Source organism: Peromyscus leucopus, chromosome X (genome assembly GCF_004664715.2).
Source record: "Peromyscus leucopus breed LL Stock chromosome X, UCI_PerLeu_2.1, whole genome shotgun sequence".
Taxonomy (NCBI): Eukaryota; Metazoa; Chordata; class Mammalia; order Rodentia; family Cricetidae; genus Peromyscus; species Peromyscus leucopus.
In genome coordinates, this window is record NC_051083.1 from 113727654 (window position 1) to 113744367 (window position 16714).

The 16714-nt window shown below is 51.5% G+C and overlaps 2 protein-coding genes across 3 annotated transcripts in view; one reads left to right on the forward strand and one right to left on the reverse strand.

Moving 5' to 3' along the window:
- Bcorl1 (BCL6 corepressor like 1) overlaps positions 1-3590 on the forward strand; it is a 70893-nt gene extending 67303 nt beyond the window's left edge. The window contains exon 17 of the mRNA XM_037198864.1: positions 1429-3590. Within this exon, the coding sequence (XP_037054759.1) occupies positions 1429-1711 (283 nt within the window). The 3' untranslated portion in view covers positions 1712-3590. The remainder of the gene's footprint in view (positions 1-1428) is intronic.
- A 3428-nt stretch (positions 3591-7018) lies between these two features.
- Positions 7019-16714, reverse strand: part of Elf4 (E74 like ETS transcription factor 4) — a 43289-nt gene continuing 33593 nt past the window's right edge. For both annotated transcript variants that reach the window (XM_028887364.2, XM_037198862.1), the window contains exons 4-9: positions 16574-16666; positions 15017-15223; positions 14119-14202; positions 13840-14032; positions 12884-13261; positions 7019-11616 (exon numbers count right to left, since the gene is read on the reverse strand). In XM_028887364.2, the coding sequence (XP_028743197.1) occupies positions 10812-11616; positions 12884-13261; positions 13840-14032; positions 14119-14202; positions 15017-15223; positions 16574-16666 (1760 nt within the window). In that variant the 3' untranslated portion in view covers positions 7019-10811. The remainder of the gene's footprint in view (positions 11617-12883; positions 13262-13839; positions 14033-14118; positions 14203-15016; positions 15224-16573; positions 16667-16714) is intronic.

The following is a 16714-nucleotide window of genomic DNA, read 5'->3' on the forward strand; positions in this document are numbered from 1 at the left end:
CTGGGGTCATCTTTGGACAGTCTGTCTTAATATCATGCTAAAGAAGTAGAACTTGCTGGATGACCTGGAACTTACTTTGTAGACCAAGCTGGACTCAGATTCACACAGATTGTCCTGCCTCTGCTTCCCAAGGGCTGGGATTAAAAGGCATGTGCCACTTATCTGACTACTATTTTATTTTTAATTATGTGTATATGTGTGAAGTCACATGTGGGTATGTGCACATGAGCATAGGTACCCAAGAAGGCCAGAGGTGTCAGATCTCCTGGAGTTGCAGTTATGAACCACCCGATGTGGGTGCTGGCAATTGAATTTGAGTCCTCTAGAAGATATGATGAGGGTATACTCTTAACCACTGACACCCAAGTTGGTATTTTTTTTGCTGGAAGCATGGAAGAGCCATTGAAGGCTATTCAGTGAGAGAATGGAGGATCAGATTTTCATTTTTGAAAACAGGATTCGAGGGACTCTGAGAAACCTTTACCTATGTTCTTGGGTATGTCTTACTTTCTGCTCGGCACCTCTTTTTTTTTAACCTTTGCACTTAAGCCTGTATTAAAATAGCTTTAGTAGTCCCCTCCCCCTTCAAGAGAAAGGATTCAACAGGGACAGATGGAAGCAAGTGTAAGGCTGGTGCAGTGTCGCCAGCCCGGAAGTGGCAAAGGCTGGAGCCGAGAGAGGAGAGTGGCTGTGAGGAAGAACTGTAAACTGGGACCACTTCCACTGGGAAGTCCTTGGAAGTGCTTGGCTGGTGACCGGCCTCCGCAGCACCCCTCCCAGCTAGCTGAGGCTGCGGTCCCACTCGATGTGCTCCCCAAGGGCAGACTGGCTCTAATGTGAGCCCCGGGCCTGCAGAAACGCTGCTGCTGCTGCTGCTGCTGCTGCTGCTGCTGCTGCTGCTGCTGCTGCTCTGGAGGAAAAAAGTTGTCTAATACATTCCAGAGCCAAAGAGAAATGCCTTTTGGATTACCGGCAGTTGAGGCCTTTCTCCACGCTCCACCTCCACGCGGGAAGATCTAGGAGGTCGAGTGAGGAAGAGTGAGGGCAGGAGACAGAAGCCAGGCAGGGTTGCCTGGAGTCGGGTCAGGAACAAGTGGTCCCAGCAGATAGGAAAGGCCAGGCCATGGGGTAGCAGGCTAAGGCCCCAGGGAAAGCAAGCCCCAAGAGAGCTGTTTCCCCAGGCTTGCCCTTTATGGAAGAGCTAGCCCATGGGGTGAGTGAGTACTCAAGGATGTTCAGCTAGAAGCTGGGGCGGGTAGTGTGTTGTCCCAGCCTCATCCCAGAAACCTGTGCTTTCCTGGGAGGTAGCAGTGAGTCTCAGAAGTATGGGAGTGGGGGTCACTTGGTCCCCTGGCCTTCTACGGCGCTTCTGGGGCCCCCACCCTTCCTCCTGAGCCTGTTTCCCTAACTCCATCTTTCTCTCTCCAGACCCTGCAACTGGTTCCTCTTCACCGATGTCCTGAAGAGGCTGAAGCTTTCCTCAAGAATCTTCCAGGCCCGGTTCCCGCACCTTGAAATCACCACCCTGCCCAAGGCCGAGTTCTACCGGCAGGTGGCCTCAAGCCAGCTGCTGACCCCCGCTGAGAGGCCTGGGAGCTTGGAGGACAGATCTCCCCCAGGCTCTTCTGAGACTGTGGAGCTGGTGCAGTATGAGCCAGAGCTGCTGCGGCTCCTAGGGTCGGAGGTGGAATACCAGTCTTGGAGCAGTTGACGGAAACAGCCCCTCCCCTGTTCTTCTTTCTTCTCCGAGTTCACCCTTCCCCCACCGCCCGTGTCTCCCCCACCACGCACCAGACTGCAGAATGAGGCAATAATACGGACCAACAAGAAGCCGCCTTATCAATGCCAGCATTAGTGACTGGATTTTTGTTTTGTTTTGTTGTTTTGGGTTACAGTTAGTTCTCATCTCCCTGTTGTTGTGGTTGGTGACGGGGGTGGAAAGTTGAACTCCACTTCTGAAGACAAGAGGTCTGGAGATGGTGGAAGGTGGCACCAGGGTCCCTTGGACTGGCTTCTATGCTTATGACCAAGACCAAACATGGACCTGGGTGGCTGTGGCCTGTCCTAAGGAGAAATGAGAAAAGCCCAAATCTCTCGAGTGCCCCTCCCTATCTCCCTGTTCTCTTCTGTCTTCCATAGTATTTATTTTATTAGTATTTAATTTGTATTGTTTCATTGGTTTCTGATAAGTCTGTATCACTGTGACGATTTGAGGCAACTTGTTGTATTGAGGGACTTTCTTTACCTCCTTTCCTTTTTCTTTCTGGATAAGCTTTGGGGATGCCCCCTCCCTCGAAGAAAACTAGTCCCAGCTCGTCTTTCCCCAGTCGGGGGAGGGAGCAGGGTGAGGAAGGCTAGGGGGACATCATCATATGACTAAACATCCTGGCTGCTGCTGGCCCAGAGCTGGGGGGCTGGGGGCAAATCCCTGGCCTTTGGTGCTCCCCCACCCCCTGCCAGTCTTGCCCCACGCCCTGCCCTTTGTAGCAGCTCTGCCATCTGGAGATTAGTGTTTACTGAGGAGAGGGGTTCCTGAGTTACTCTAATAAAGGCAGGTCGAGAATGGGCCCGAGGGGTGAGGGCGCTTCCCTCACCCTGCTCTGCTCACAGTGCACAGGGTGAAGCTATCCTGGCATCTTCTGCCCTGTACCCAGCCCCTCCTTGCCTCACCCTGCCTACCCTGGGCTCCCTCCCCATCTTGAGATACTGAGCCTTTTCACCTCCCAGCCTTTGCCCTGCCATCCCTACCGCAGACTTCCGGCCCCCTTTCCCGGCTCTCCTCCTCTGGAGTCCGCAAAGAGCCCTGGGACTGACTAGGCAAGGGCAGAGACTAGTCTCTAGTCTGGCTCCACACCCACTTGGGGACTTGGAGCTGAGTGAGTGGCACAGGGGCCTCAGAAGCCTAAGTGTTAGATCTGTTCTAGGAGAGTCGGGGGAGGAGGGGCTTGGGTTCTTTCCATGGCCCCACCCCTCCATACCATCGTCTTTCCCACTCTTCTTATTTTTCTACCGATTGCTATTTTTCCGAACAATCCTTGTAGAGTATGTACCATCGAAAAGCAGGAGGGCCTTGCTGTGGTTGGCTCTGGATGGAGATGGTACAGTTTTATTGTACAGGTGCTAAACAACAACAAAAGAAGAAAATGGAAAAAAAGACAAAAAAGGAAAAAAAAAAAACCAGTTTGGGGATGGGACAATCTGTTCTCTGGAGGCTCCTGACCCATTTAGGAGCATTGTTTCTTTTAACTGTGTGTGATTTTTGTTCCCATGGGGATTTTCTGGGCCCCCTTCTGTAGGACAGCCCACCATCCTGCCCAATTGGTTTTGAACAATTGTTTTCCCTTTTTAACAACAACAAAGTTATATATATATATATATATATACACACACACATATATATGTAAAGTTGAGGGGGTTTGGACTTCAGGTTTCTCTGTTGTGTTGGGATTTCCGATACTGTGTGGTTTATTTGGTTTTCTGTTGGCCTTGACTTTGTTTTGCATTTGGGTGTGTACTCTGGCTGCCCTTTATGTTTCGTTCTCAGCCACTGGCTGTGGAGTCAAAAACACTTGCATACTGAAACACCTGTGTCAGGGCCTTTGTCTCCTGTCTTCACGATTCTCCTCTTTGTGGCTTTTGGGGAGTTGAGTGGTCCCTAGGGATACAGTGGGTGAAGGCAAGGCAAGATAGAGCTTTGGGTCATTAGGTCGGGGTGGGAATCTGGAAAGGAAGGATGGGCATGTCCCAGGGCCCCTGCCCACCTGAGGGTAAAATGGTCCACCATGGGGTTGCCTTCACCTGAAGATGTGGGAAGAGCATTCCTTGTTTGCAACTGGAGTAACAGGAATAGGGGAGAGGCCCCCTATGGCTGCTGGGTGGTGGTGCAGTCCTCCCTAATCCAGTCGGAAATCAGCTGCCCGCTAATTCCTCTTCATGCTGGGACTAGCCACCTGGCTACACTGTAGTTCCCCAGCCTGCCCTTACCCTTGCCAGCCTTCACTGCTGTACCAGTGCCTTACCTGCCCACCTGAGCCGTGCTGGCTCTCCATGATTCTAGTTTCCAATGACCTAGCTATAAACGCAAGACACCTGCCCCTAGTTTTACAATTACTCCCACTTTTCGATAAACAGAAGTTAAAATTGTCTGCAGGCCCCAAAATGTGTCTTTGAATGAGAGATTTTCTGAAGGTCTGGATCCTACAAAATTTTAAGCTCTGTCTTTGGGGACTCTCACTGTAGCTTGAGTGGGCAGGCCATGGGAATGATGTGTCTGGCATCTTGGAGTCCAGTCATTGTCCAGGAGTAAACTTAAGTGCTCTCCTTACCCACACCTCAGGAACTTGCTTCTGCCTGAGTCTGCCCAGATACAGGAGCATCATCCTTTTTAGAGGCACAACACTAATCTGCCTCACTGCTGTTCCCCTCCCCACTTTCTGATCACAGGTCATCCCAAACACCCCATAGTGTTTCCAATTTCAGGTCCATCCTCTCTTTGAAACTTACAATAAAATGGCAAGCATACATGGTGGCCCATGCCCATAATCCCAGCTTGAGGGAGTGGGGCATTGAGGCAGATGGATTGCTGTGAATTCTAGGTCAAGCCAGGGCGATAATGGCAAGACCCTGTCCCAAAAAAAGCAAGCAAGGTGTGGTAATGCATGCCTGTAATCCCACTTCTCTGAAAGACAGAGACAGGAGGATTTGAGGTCAGCTTGGGCTACACAGATGAGACCTTGTCTCAACAAAAAGGAACTTGCCATTCAGAAGTCAGGCATGTCAAGAGGTTACAGAAGCCGTGTATGGTGTGGTTTGACAGTATTCAGATAGGCCCAAAATGCTGTGGGAGCTCAAAGGGCTGGACAAGGGCACCTGGATGATTGGAATACATGGCCTGGGAGAGATGACGAATGGTGTATACTTAGTATAAATAGTTACCAGGGAATGATGTTTGGATTGAGGGCACAATCTGAGCAAAGGCTTGGAGAGGAGAATTTTAAGAGTCAACAGCAGTTTCATATTTTCATGCTTATGGGTTTTTTACCCACACATTAACTGGAGACCATTGTCAGGTTATGAGAAGGCTAGAAGCGTGGACTGATGCTAAAGCTAGTGGCCTCTTAAATCTGGGATCAGACAGTTGTGAGCTGTCATGTGGGTACTGGGAATTAAACCCGTGTCCTCTGGAAGAGCAGCCAGTGCTCTTAACTGTTGGGCCATCTCTCCAGCCCCAGCTGGTGGCCTCTTAATTAAAAGTTCTTTGAGTGCTTTCCTGTGTGGAATAGGGAAGAACTAATACCGCTCACTACTGTGCACCTTGCTTGAGAGCCTAATCTTTCCAGTGGGCGCTCAGTTTACCAAACTCTGGATAGATGAGACTTTATAAAGAACAAGAGTTTCGCTGAGGTCAGTTCCCCCTCTGTGCCAAGGTCAGTTAATGTTGATCTTGCCAGGATGGTCCTCTTCTGGTGTTGAGAGCACTCCTATCAACTTCTGGATTTTCATGCCTGGTCTCTAGATGATAGAGGTGATGGAGAGAGGTGAACTAGGCAGTATGTTGCCGCTTTCATAATCTGGTCTAATCAGAAAATCTGTTGGGCATTTTATTGTGTTGGGTCTTGACGTGTTTTCAAAGAGTCAGGTATGCCCAAGGCATCCTGGACCACAAAAGGGAGTCACCAAAGGTTCAGGCATGCTGGATTCAGAAGGAGGGCAGGCCTGGTTCTATGTTTCCCCCTTAGAGGGGTAGTTTTCACTATTGGGGGGCCGACCACTGCAACGATGTGTCACTGGGTGCATGATCCTCCCAGGCTCAGGGCCCCCTTCTCCCGGAGCTTGGGTTCAAGCTACAGACACATGCCTCGATCGTTCTCCCATTTCAAGAGAGAAAGTGCTGGTTCGTGAAAGTGTCGCTAAAGGCAGGCCAAGGAGAGAGGAGCATCAGATCCAGGGCCTGTCGAGGGATTGGTGATGGCCCGGAGCCTGCTTTTGCTTTTCTAGGGAGTGCGCAGGGAGCCCGGGAGGCCAGCAGACTCTTGTTCACCTGCGAGTTCGTGAGGCTGGGGGCGGGGCCAGGGAGCGAGCGGTTGGCCAATGAGGAGGAGACACTCCGTGGACCGCTGAACTCTCCTTGGGAAGGAAAGGGGACCGAGGGTAAAGTTAGAAGCTCCAGAGCTAGGGTGGTTGTCGGCGGGAACCCGAACCTCCCCGGGAGTCAGAGAACGTGGTCAAGGGACAGGAAGACGCCCGCTTAGCCCGCTCCTCTGGGAGCGGTGGGCCACGCCCTGACCGCCCCTCCCTCCCCGGGCTCCGCCTGGCTGGCCCACCGTCGCCGGCTCCACAGCGCCACCTGCTGGATATTGGCTTCTATATCTGGCGCACCGGGCACAGGCGAGAGGAGGCTGCTGAGGCTGGGAGCCCAAAGTTGGCTCGCCCTGGGACCAGAGACTCCAAAGCCCTAGGCAACTGCCTTTCTGAGTACAGTCAGCAAGCTTGTGACCATCAGAAAAACTTGGTTGTCCCCGCCCGAGGAGGAGGAGGGGGTGACATTTCTACCTCAGTTCCACCCAGGGATGAGGAAATAGTGCTGAGGCAGTCGCTGGAAGGGAGACAGTGGCAGTTGTTTGGGAGTCGCCTGTCAGCAAAGCATAGTCGAAAGCAACTCTGAGCTCCTGGTGAACCCAACGGTAAGTAAACATGTGGGTAAAGGGAGTAGCTGCCTGAAATGTTGTGTGATGGGTCAAAATGCTGTACTCGGGGCTGCGGATGTAGCTCAGTTGGTAGAGTGTTTGTCCAGCCATACAGGAAGCTCTCTGGGTTCCATCTTCAGCACCAAATAAACGGGTTTTGGCAACGAATGTATGTAATCTCAGAACGGGGTCACATAGTCAGCTCCATGAGACCCCCCCCCTTCCTCCAATGACATCAAAACAAAACATTGTGGTAGGATTGGCCTACCTGTCCTCTTCCTGCTGTCATGCAGAAGGTTGCACAATTGGAATCTGGACTCATTCGTCTTTTCAATAAACATTTATTGAGCACCTACTGTGTGTCAGGCACTGTGGCTAGGTGCTGGGGATACATCATTGACTAGCACACAGCTCCTGTCCTGGAGGAGCTCACAGTCTATTGGAGGGGGAACGTACATAAACACAATTAAAGAACTACATACAATGTGCTACAATAAGAGGTATATACAAAGTGCTGTGGGAGCCGGGGGAGGGAGACACAGCCGCTGGGAGGTGCAGATCTTCACTTGACTCCTGACTCCATTAGGCCATCACGAAAGCGGGGCTATTTCTGCCACCCGACTCTGCTTAAAGTAAATCTTGCTCCTGAGGTTCTCCTCCAGTCTCTTCCGTAACTCTTGTCAGCAAGGGTTAGTTACCTGGGTAGCTAGTTTAACACTTTGTGTAGAAAAGAAACCGGACAGGGAGGTGTCTTTAGGATCAGAGGATGTTCAAAGTAATAGAAATCTTGGGTGTTAAGATAGGGGACGGGGTGTACCGTGGGGGCACTGAGCCAGGAATGGCAGGCCCAGGGCAGTGAAGCACCCGGGGTAACTGTCTGAGGAGAGGGGAGGACAGGGGTCACCTACCTCTAGGTCCCCATCTCTCATCAGATCAATCAGTAACTAGTCATTGATGCTCATCTGCTCTGTAGTCTGCCCCATTTTGTGGTGAAACAGTGATGCCTATCCCTCATGAGATCACACACACACACACACACACACACACACACACACACACACTCACGACTAAATCGGTCCGGATCTAAACTTAAGGTCTATGTAACAGTTTGTGATTACGATAGAGATGTCAGGCTGTTTATAATCGCCTGCCCATCAAGTGGCAGTTACAAGTTGGAATTAAACTTAAGAACTGGCTGCTTCTACCGAATTCAGTCTTGAGACAGAATTTTTAGTTGTCAGTGAGGAGAGAAAACATTTTGGTTGAACAGAACCCAGGAAAGAAAATGATAGGTGGGAATTTATGGCAGTAATAAATTCAAAGACCATGGAATCCTTTTGGAGTAGTACCTTGGAGTGGGGTGGGGAATATTAGATAGGACCACCAGCTTTGAGCTTTGTTTCCTGGTGAGGCTGACACCAAATTTCAGATCTTTCTAGAATTACTGCCATTAGCTCTCCAAGTGCTCCCCAATTCCTGCAGGACCCCTTGGGCCATGTCATGACTAAGAAACTAAAGGGTTAGTGCTAGGCCTCTAGAAAAGCCTGGAGGGTATTTGAAATATTGCCCCACCTGCGGGCCAGGACTCACTGCAGGCCTTTTAGCAGAGAAGGAGAGAATAAGTGGCCTGCAAGATGAGAAGTCACACTGGACAGGGTGCTGACGTGTTGGGAAGGGGGAAGCTGAGCAGCATGAGCTAGGCTGCATGCTCTGGGAATGTAGACAGGCTGGATGTCAGGAGATGAGGAGAGGGGCAGGGTCAAGTGCAGGTAGCCACCAGACATCTCAGAGATCTCAAGTCTAGGTCAGGAAGCAGCTCACTAGAGCTGTGAGCCACGGACTTAGAAAAGTAGGCTCTGGATTGCAAACTCATTTCAAAGACCTGGCCCATGACAATGGTGGGATCCTTGGAGAACAGCCACATATAAAGAGATGATGAGGAGCCCACACAGAAACAGAAAGTACAATAGGTGGAGGCACGGCAAGTGTGGGCTAACAAGGACTGAGAACCATGGAGAAGATATAGATATAGAAAGTGTTGATGGCCCTAAGATAATTTCCTTGAAGTTAGGAAGTATATACAGATATTACATTCCAGGTTGCTGCAAGACCACCCCAACTCACACTGTGCCTTTGTGCTCATTAAAACTGGCTGAGCTGGGGGTGTAGCACAATTGATAAGCATGCTTGTCTAGGCTGCACAAAGCCCTGGGTTTGATCCACAGAAGCACTCGAACTGGGCATGGTGGTACACACCTGCAATTCTAGCATCACAAGGTGGAAGCAAGAGAACCAGAATTTCAAGGTCATCTTCACCTACATAGCAAGTTCGAAGCCAACAACGACTATATGAGATACGACTATATGAGATACTGTCTCAAAAAACTAAAACCCCAATACAACAGCAACAATAACAGCAACAACAATGCTGAACTTTTCTCAAGATGCTTATTTCCAACAATCAAGAGATTGCCATCATAAGCTGATTTTATTAGCACAGACAGTTCAGTGCCAATTGCTGGGAATGTAGCAAGTGTACCTGCATAACCACAGATGGTTCCTTCCCCCAGGGAAGGAGACAGAACAGTAGAGGAGAATGGTGACCAGCCAGGGAGGTAGTTAGGTCAAGTGGGTGCTTTGGCACAGAGGACACAGGAAAGGTCCTGGAGCACTGGTTCACATTAACCAAATTCACCAGAGGCTAGAGTTGCTTCTGGGCTCGACATCTCTAAGCATTGCCCCTAAACCTGGTAGGAGAGAGGCAAGCTGATTCAAGGAAGGGAGACGGAGGCCCTCGGCTGAGAGGCTGACTTAAGAGAGATTAGGAGAACCCTTTGCAGATACAGACTAGAAGCAGAGAGTCGAGTACTGCCGATGGGAGCCGTGGGAACTTAGGTGTGCTAGCTCTGTCTTCTTGAAGAAAGAGCTGGCTTAGGTGGGACAGCCGGGGATGAAAAGCAACGGTCCACCTGAAGTCTTTCCCAGCCACTGTGAGAGGGAGAGGGTGGGGCAGAGAGCAGAACTGTGTGGCTGGAGATGGGGTGCCACCCCACTAGCCTCAGCAACTCGTGCCAGGTGGAACATCTCAGGGCAAACGGAATGAGGAGGGAACCTGAGATAGGGACCGAAGAGCACTGTGCCAAGCAAAGCTGCTGCCAGTCAAGCCCAGGGCCGATCTTCCACAAGCAGCCAAGAGCCCTGGCCACAAGCATTCCGTCCATTCAGGCCTGGCTAGGCGTTATCATTGGGGCTAACTACAGGGAAGCGCTTTGCTCCACATCCTTCCGGGAAGTAGTACTCCAGGTTCCAGCCTGATGGCAATGTGACTATGGCAAGCAATTGCTCCCACGGCTAGGTGTGCTCCTTTCCCTCCGCTATGGTGTTAACACCCGTGACCTCGTGTCCTTAGCAATGTCCTCTCAGCATGTGTACCCAGTGAAGCTCGCCTACCTAGACCTGTTCCATCTCCATGACATCTCTCCAGACTGGGGGCATCCAACTGCCACTTTCTAGTCTCAGAATGGCATTGTGGTTGGCGGGGGGAGGGGGGGACACAGAGAGACACAGAGAGAGCTTTCTCTTAAAACTGCCTCATGTCTGTGGCTGACCTAGGAATGGACGGACACATGCACACATACAAGCACACGCACACACACTTACTTGAAGAAAAGACCTGACATCGACATCCCATCCTCCTCAAAGAAATGAAGACACAGATCCACAAGTGCACACAAATGCGTACAAAGATATTCACATATGGGATGGTAAGTTCCCCGCGTAGGGAGTCGAGATAACGAAGTATGACCAGGCTTAACTCTTCCCATGCGGCCTCTGACCAGCTCTGGCCACACGCTGTTTCCTGACTTGGGGCTTTCCCTCCATCACCAAGTTAGCCCATTATCCTTCCAAGAGTGTATCTACTCCCTAGTGCTCTTGAAGGCCATGGTCCGATGCCAGGGATGCTTGAGCAGGGCATAGTTTGATCATGGCAATGTCAAAACAGGCCTGGGGACTTGGTATCAAATGTATCCCACCCCATTAGACGTAAGGGCAGGTATTCTATTTAAGTCCACATGAAAATGCTTCACAATGTTGCCTGGTAGGTCATACTTTGGATCCCTTTGTTTAGATGTCATGAGGCTCCATCTTAATGAGGGAAGTGGGGTTGAATGGGGAGAAAGGGGCTGGGGTTGGAGATCTGGTCAGCAGGCTCCCGGATGCGCTCACACTAGGCTCAGCTACAAGCAGGGACCCCGAGCCCGAGGAGAGCTCCAGTTCAGCCACTGGGGTTAGCCCAACAGTGGGGCGGCTGGGGGGAGAGAACGTCTGGTTCCCCACAAGGCTCAGGTTGTGGGAAGCCCTTGAAAGCACCTGCCCCGGAAGTGGCTGAAGATGGGCCTGATCTCTCAGGAGCTCTCTCAGGGTCTCTTCGGGAACCAACAGCCCCTCCACGGGGGGCCCAGTCACCACACCCTGCACATACGAGGGGGACCTCAAGGGCCCCTCCTTTACCCCAGGCACTGATGTGCCACCAGAAGTCCTAATAAAGGCGGCAATGACAGTCCCCGGGGGCTGAGGGCTAGGCCCTGCTGACCCAGCACCTATGACCTGGGAGGGTACTGGGTTGCTCGGATGGTTAGCCCCCGCCAGAAGTTGAGGGAGGCCACTGAGGATCAATGGGGCCCCTTGGGTTGCCACCTGGCTCTCCTGGAAACTGGCGTTCAGGGGGAAGGAGGCCTGCAAAGTGAAGGTGTCCTTGAATGTTGACACCTGTGGAACACTCTGGAGAACCAGCTGAGTAGGAGCAGTAGTACTGGCGGGAGGCCCATTGGTCAGCACCGTAGTCAGCGGGATGGTCTGCAGGGTGACGGTGGAGCCCGGCCCCACGGGGGCCACTCCTAAGTGGATGTTGCTGGGCACCGGAGCAGTGCTGAGAAGAAACAGAAAACAGAGCTGGTTACGGCCGGAAGCACCCTAACTGGCTAGGAATGAAGGCACCAGAGGAACGGAGCTATACATACGCTGTGCCTTTCTTACCCTAGCTAATATTTATTAATGTGTATAGGTCAGAGATTGTTCGAGAAGACTGACACTGTTTAAACTTCAAAGCCACCCGTGAACTGAATAAGCATCCCCTAACTGTACAGTCTGAGGAAATGGAGGCACACACGTCACAGCCCAGAGCTAGTCAAGACTGGAGCAAGGACTTGGCACGCAAGCTTTGTGAAACCGAGAGCTCAAGTTCCTCCACGTTCTGCTCGACTGCTTCCCCTCCTCTACAGACTGTCCCCACGACCCAAACCAGTGCAGCAGGAGGTGCAGACACGGCCCCAAATGCAGTCTTTCCAGAGAGAACTGTAGGCAGGGCCCCTTAGCGTCAAAGAGAGAGTGCCTGCCAAGAGGCACGGAAGGCGGCGTTACGTCTGCCACACACGTAATCGGTTGGGAAGTGCCAGCGACTTAGTGGCACGGCTCCAGATGGAGAAGCCCCAGAGGGCTTCTGAGGACACACTCTGGTGTCACAAGAACAGCCATATCTTCCAGTAGAAGCCCCTTCCCCAAGTGAAGTGCTGGCGTTGGATTACTCTGGCATGAGATCTCAGGCAAGTCACGGTTCTCTCTCTTGCTCGCTAAAGATTTATTTTTAATTGCATTTTTAAGGTTAAAAAAATTACTTCGTGCCGGGCGGTGGTGGCACACGCCTTTAATCCCAGCCCTCAGGAGGCAGAGCCAGCGGATCTCTGTGAGTTCGAGGCCAGCCTGGACTACCAAGTGAGTTCCAGGAGAGGCGCAAAGCTACACAGAGAAACCCTGTCTCGGGGGAAAAAAAAATTACCTCGTTACTTTTGTTTATGTGTGTGTGTGTGTGTGTGTGTGTGTGTGTGTGTGTGTGTGTATGCCATGCCTAGTGAGACCAAAAGAGGGTGTCAGGTCCCCTGGAGCTGGAGTTACAGGTGGTTGGGAGCTGCCCAGTCTACATGCTGGGAAGCAAACCTGAGTCCTCTGCAAGAGCAGTTCACACGCTTAAGCACTGAGTCACCTCTCCGACCAGGACGTGCCCTGCTTGCTTCTCAGGGGGGTTCTGTTAAGATCCCACAAAACCGGAAACACAGCCGAGCTTCACGGGAAGGTGACAACTGCCCCCTCCACACAGCATGAGGCACTAAAGAAGAGTCCGGTTACTTTGGTGCCCTTACCTCACAGTTTTGGTGAGCTTGGCCTGGCTCTGTAGTGGAGAGATAAGCATGGTGGAGGTCGTGGGAACCTCCTCGTCCACAGACAGCCCTAACTCCAGGCTTGCGGATGGCTGGAGACCAGTGTGGTGAACCTTTGGCTTCTCCCAGGAAGGGCTATCCTTGTCCTGGGAGGAGGCTCTGGTTCCAACCCTGGGGCTGGCTCTCCGGATGGTGCTGGTGGAGGGTGTGGAGGAAGTGGAGGCCTGGGGAGGGGCTTCCGGTGTTTCAGCGCTCTCCTCCTCATCCTCGATCACCACCAAGTCCTTAGGCATCTCCTTAAACTGGTAGACCAGCCTCTGCCCTTCCACTTTGGCCAGGATTCCTCTCTGGTAGTAATATCTGGAAGGACAAAAAAGGGATTGCTGACATTCGCAGAGCTGAAGGAGGCGGCCCTGTCTCTCCATCTGCCCCACATGCTAGTCTCTAGGGCAGGGCAAGCATGGGACTGAGGCGGCCTGGGGAGGAGCAGTCCAGGGCTGGGGTGGGAGGACTGGCCAACTCTTAGACACAAAGAGCTTCGTATGACATTTGAAGCTTTTACAGTCTAACAGATGTACGAAAAGGGGTCTTCAGTGCCAACCCCCACACTGCTTTGGGACTGGGGACAGTGGCTGAGGGAATGGAAATGAGCGAAGGATGGACCGTCGAGATTCAACCATTCCCTGGCCTGAGAACCCATCTGGGACAACTCAAGGCCATCTCTGGCTTCCGCAATGTGAGGGGATTGGGTGTGTGTGGAGCTAAAGCACCCTTTCAACACAGAGATGCAAGAGGAGTCTTGAAGAAGAAAAAGGCAGTGTTGATCTACATCCTACAGGGGACTGGTCAGGCCTTCCTTCAAGTGGGAGAGCCTCCTTGGGCATAGGAAATCTTGCTCATCCCTCGGGGCAGGAATCCTATGTCTCCTCAACTCCTACCTTAGAGCCCGGCCCATGGTCTCATAGTTCATGTCAGGCTTGTTTTTCTGCTTGCCCCACAGCTTGGACACAGCCTTGGAATCCACCAACTTGAAGATGCCTTTCTCTCGCTGGGTCCACTTGATGTACTTGGGGCAGGTGTTTCTGTCTTGCAGAAGAGCCAGGAGGAACTCCCACAGATAAATGGTGCTGCCTGCAGAGGGGTAGACAGTGAGGGGCAGCTCAGGTCTGAGATTAAGGGGCACCCCCCTGCCCACCTCATCTGAGCCCCAGCTCTACCTTTGCCATCCTTGGATTTCTTCCGTATGGGCATGCTGGGGTCAGTGACAGGTGAGGTACTTCGGCTGTTCTTTGTCTTCCGGCCTGTGAGGAGAAAGTGGGTAAGCAGAAAGCTGAGGTCAAAGTTGGCTGGGCAAGCTGCATACGACAGGACCGACCACCATGGGCAAGCTAGGTCACTAAGGCAGGAGGTCCATCCAGTCCTCCAGATCCACAGTCACCAGGCATCTGCACCATCCATTTCAGTCTCTAAAGTTAACTCCACATCAAGGCTACCACGTAGGGAGATGCAAGGTTTGCACAGTAGGTACTTTTAGAAGAACAGCTAGGCCAGAAATTCCTGACCTAACTTTTGGGATGGGAGACAGCCTTAAGGTGTTTTTGTGGTGCAGGTCAGTGTAGTACAGAGATAGGGGTAGGCGTACCGATGCAGTATCAAGCAGCCACCCCCTAAGTAAATCAATAACACAGGAGCTTGGGAAAGCCCAGAGTCCTTGCATAGATGGCCTGTTTCATAAGTGCAATAGAATCTAGATAAGCATACAGCATGACTCATTTTTATGTGAAGGCCCCCAAAGTCCAGGAACTAGCCAGGAGTCTAGGCCTGGTGTCCCAACACCCAACCTAGGAGCCAACCAACTGAGACTATTGGCATTGCTAGAAGAGTTTATGAATGTGCTGAACAGACAGCAGAAGCATGAGCAAGGCCAGGCTTTGGGATGGACCCCTGAGGAAGCCAAGACTTACAGAACAGTGACCTTTAAGTCATCCCTGCTGGACCAAAGAGCTATCATCCACTTAATGCCCCTCTGAGCCTCAAGCCACTCAGTCCTTGGGCCTCCCAGTCCCCCAAGGCTTTCCCTACCAAAGACGAGTATAGACTCTCCCACGGCCTTACTTCTCTTCCTTGACTTCCCCGTCTTCTTAGGACTTTCCTCTCTGGAGACCCTCTCCTCCAGAGGCTGCTCCTTCTGGTCACTTGTCTTTGCTTCACCAGTATCGCTTGTCTTCTTCGGCTCTTCAGGTTCCGAGGCAGAAAACAGAAGGTTGGGCAGACTGATGGCCTGCGCAGAGTCTGAGTCTTGAAGTATTTCAGGTGTGCTGACTGCAAGAAGAAAGGGCCGTGGTGGGCAGAGCCAAGGGCAAGGAGAGCCCTCATCTTTTTTCTCTAGTGCTGTGGCCCCAGAGGAAAATGCTCGGCATGGGGGATGATGGGGATGCCATTCTCCATAGCCCCAGCCGTAAGATACACCTAAAGCTGCCTCGGGGGTCTCACCCCCGAAGCGGGGGAACATCTGCAGAGCTGTAGACATTGATCTGCCCCAATCACCATGGCTACATTTATCACTCACTACCAGTAGTGGGGAAGGTCCAGGCTGCATTGGGAGAAAGGACTTGAAGGATTTAGTCATCCACTCATCTGACAACCCAAAAGGACTTCAGAAAGCATTAAGACCAATTCCTCTGCTTTCCTGATTAGGAAACTGAGAAACGGCAAGTCATGTGCCATGGTCACACAGCAACAGGGGTACATGTTGGCACTCAGTCAATATCTGTTGAGTCCTGGCTGAATATTAGTGAGAGGCAAGGGGAGACATTTTCTTTAGCCTCAGAGATTATTTTTGTCCTCAATTATGTCACAGTACCCCCTTGGGCAAGGGCAATTGAGCGGGGGGACTCTTTGGAAGCATTTGAGTACCTTTTGGAGAAGGAACTAAGAGGCGCGCTGCCGGGGTGGGGGGGTCTTCTAAGGCGTTAGAGGCCATGGAGGATCAACAGGCATCTGCACCCTCTTAGAATCTGGCCTTCAGGAACAGGCAGCAGGGACTGAGAGACAGATCTATGGGTAAGGCACTTGCTGCCAAGTCTTATGATCTGAGTTTGATCCCCAGGACCCGCACGATGGGAGGAGAGAATCAACTCCCCAAACTGTCTTCTGACCTCCACACTCACGTCTTGGCATATGCATTACTCCTACACAAAATATAATTTAAAATTTAATAAATGGGCTTGGGGATTTAGCTCAGTGGGAGAGCGCTTGCCTAGCAAGTGCCAGGCCCTGGGTTCGGTCCTCAGCTCCAAAAAAAAGAAAAAAGAAAAAAAATTAATAAAAATATTTCAAAGGATTATTTATTCTGTCTTCTCAGATGTACAGGACTTTAGAGATGGCAAAGATAGCTGCTCAACACCTCAAAAAGACTAAGGTGATACATTTTGTTGTATGTGTATTTGTCAAAAAACTGGTGAAATAACACCAACATTTTCCTGGCCATCTTGCCCTTGTCTCCAGGGCCTTCCTGACCCTGTCCTGTCAGCCCGGGCCTGAGTTTCTTCCCACGTATACTGATGGATGGGAATCCCTAGACCTGATGCGCATGTGCCTGGAAATCAAATGTGAAGATGCAAAGAGGACTGTTTGCCACCTTGAATTCAGGTACTTTGACTTCACACTTACAGATCTGCTTCTCATCCAGGACGTCGTTGGGAGATTCCACATTGAACAGGACTTCAGTAGATGACACATTTTGTGAGGTGGACACATTGTCATCTGGTTCCAAGGGGTGAGAGTAGAAAGGAGAGCTCTGTTAGGCTTCAG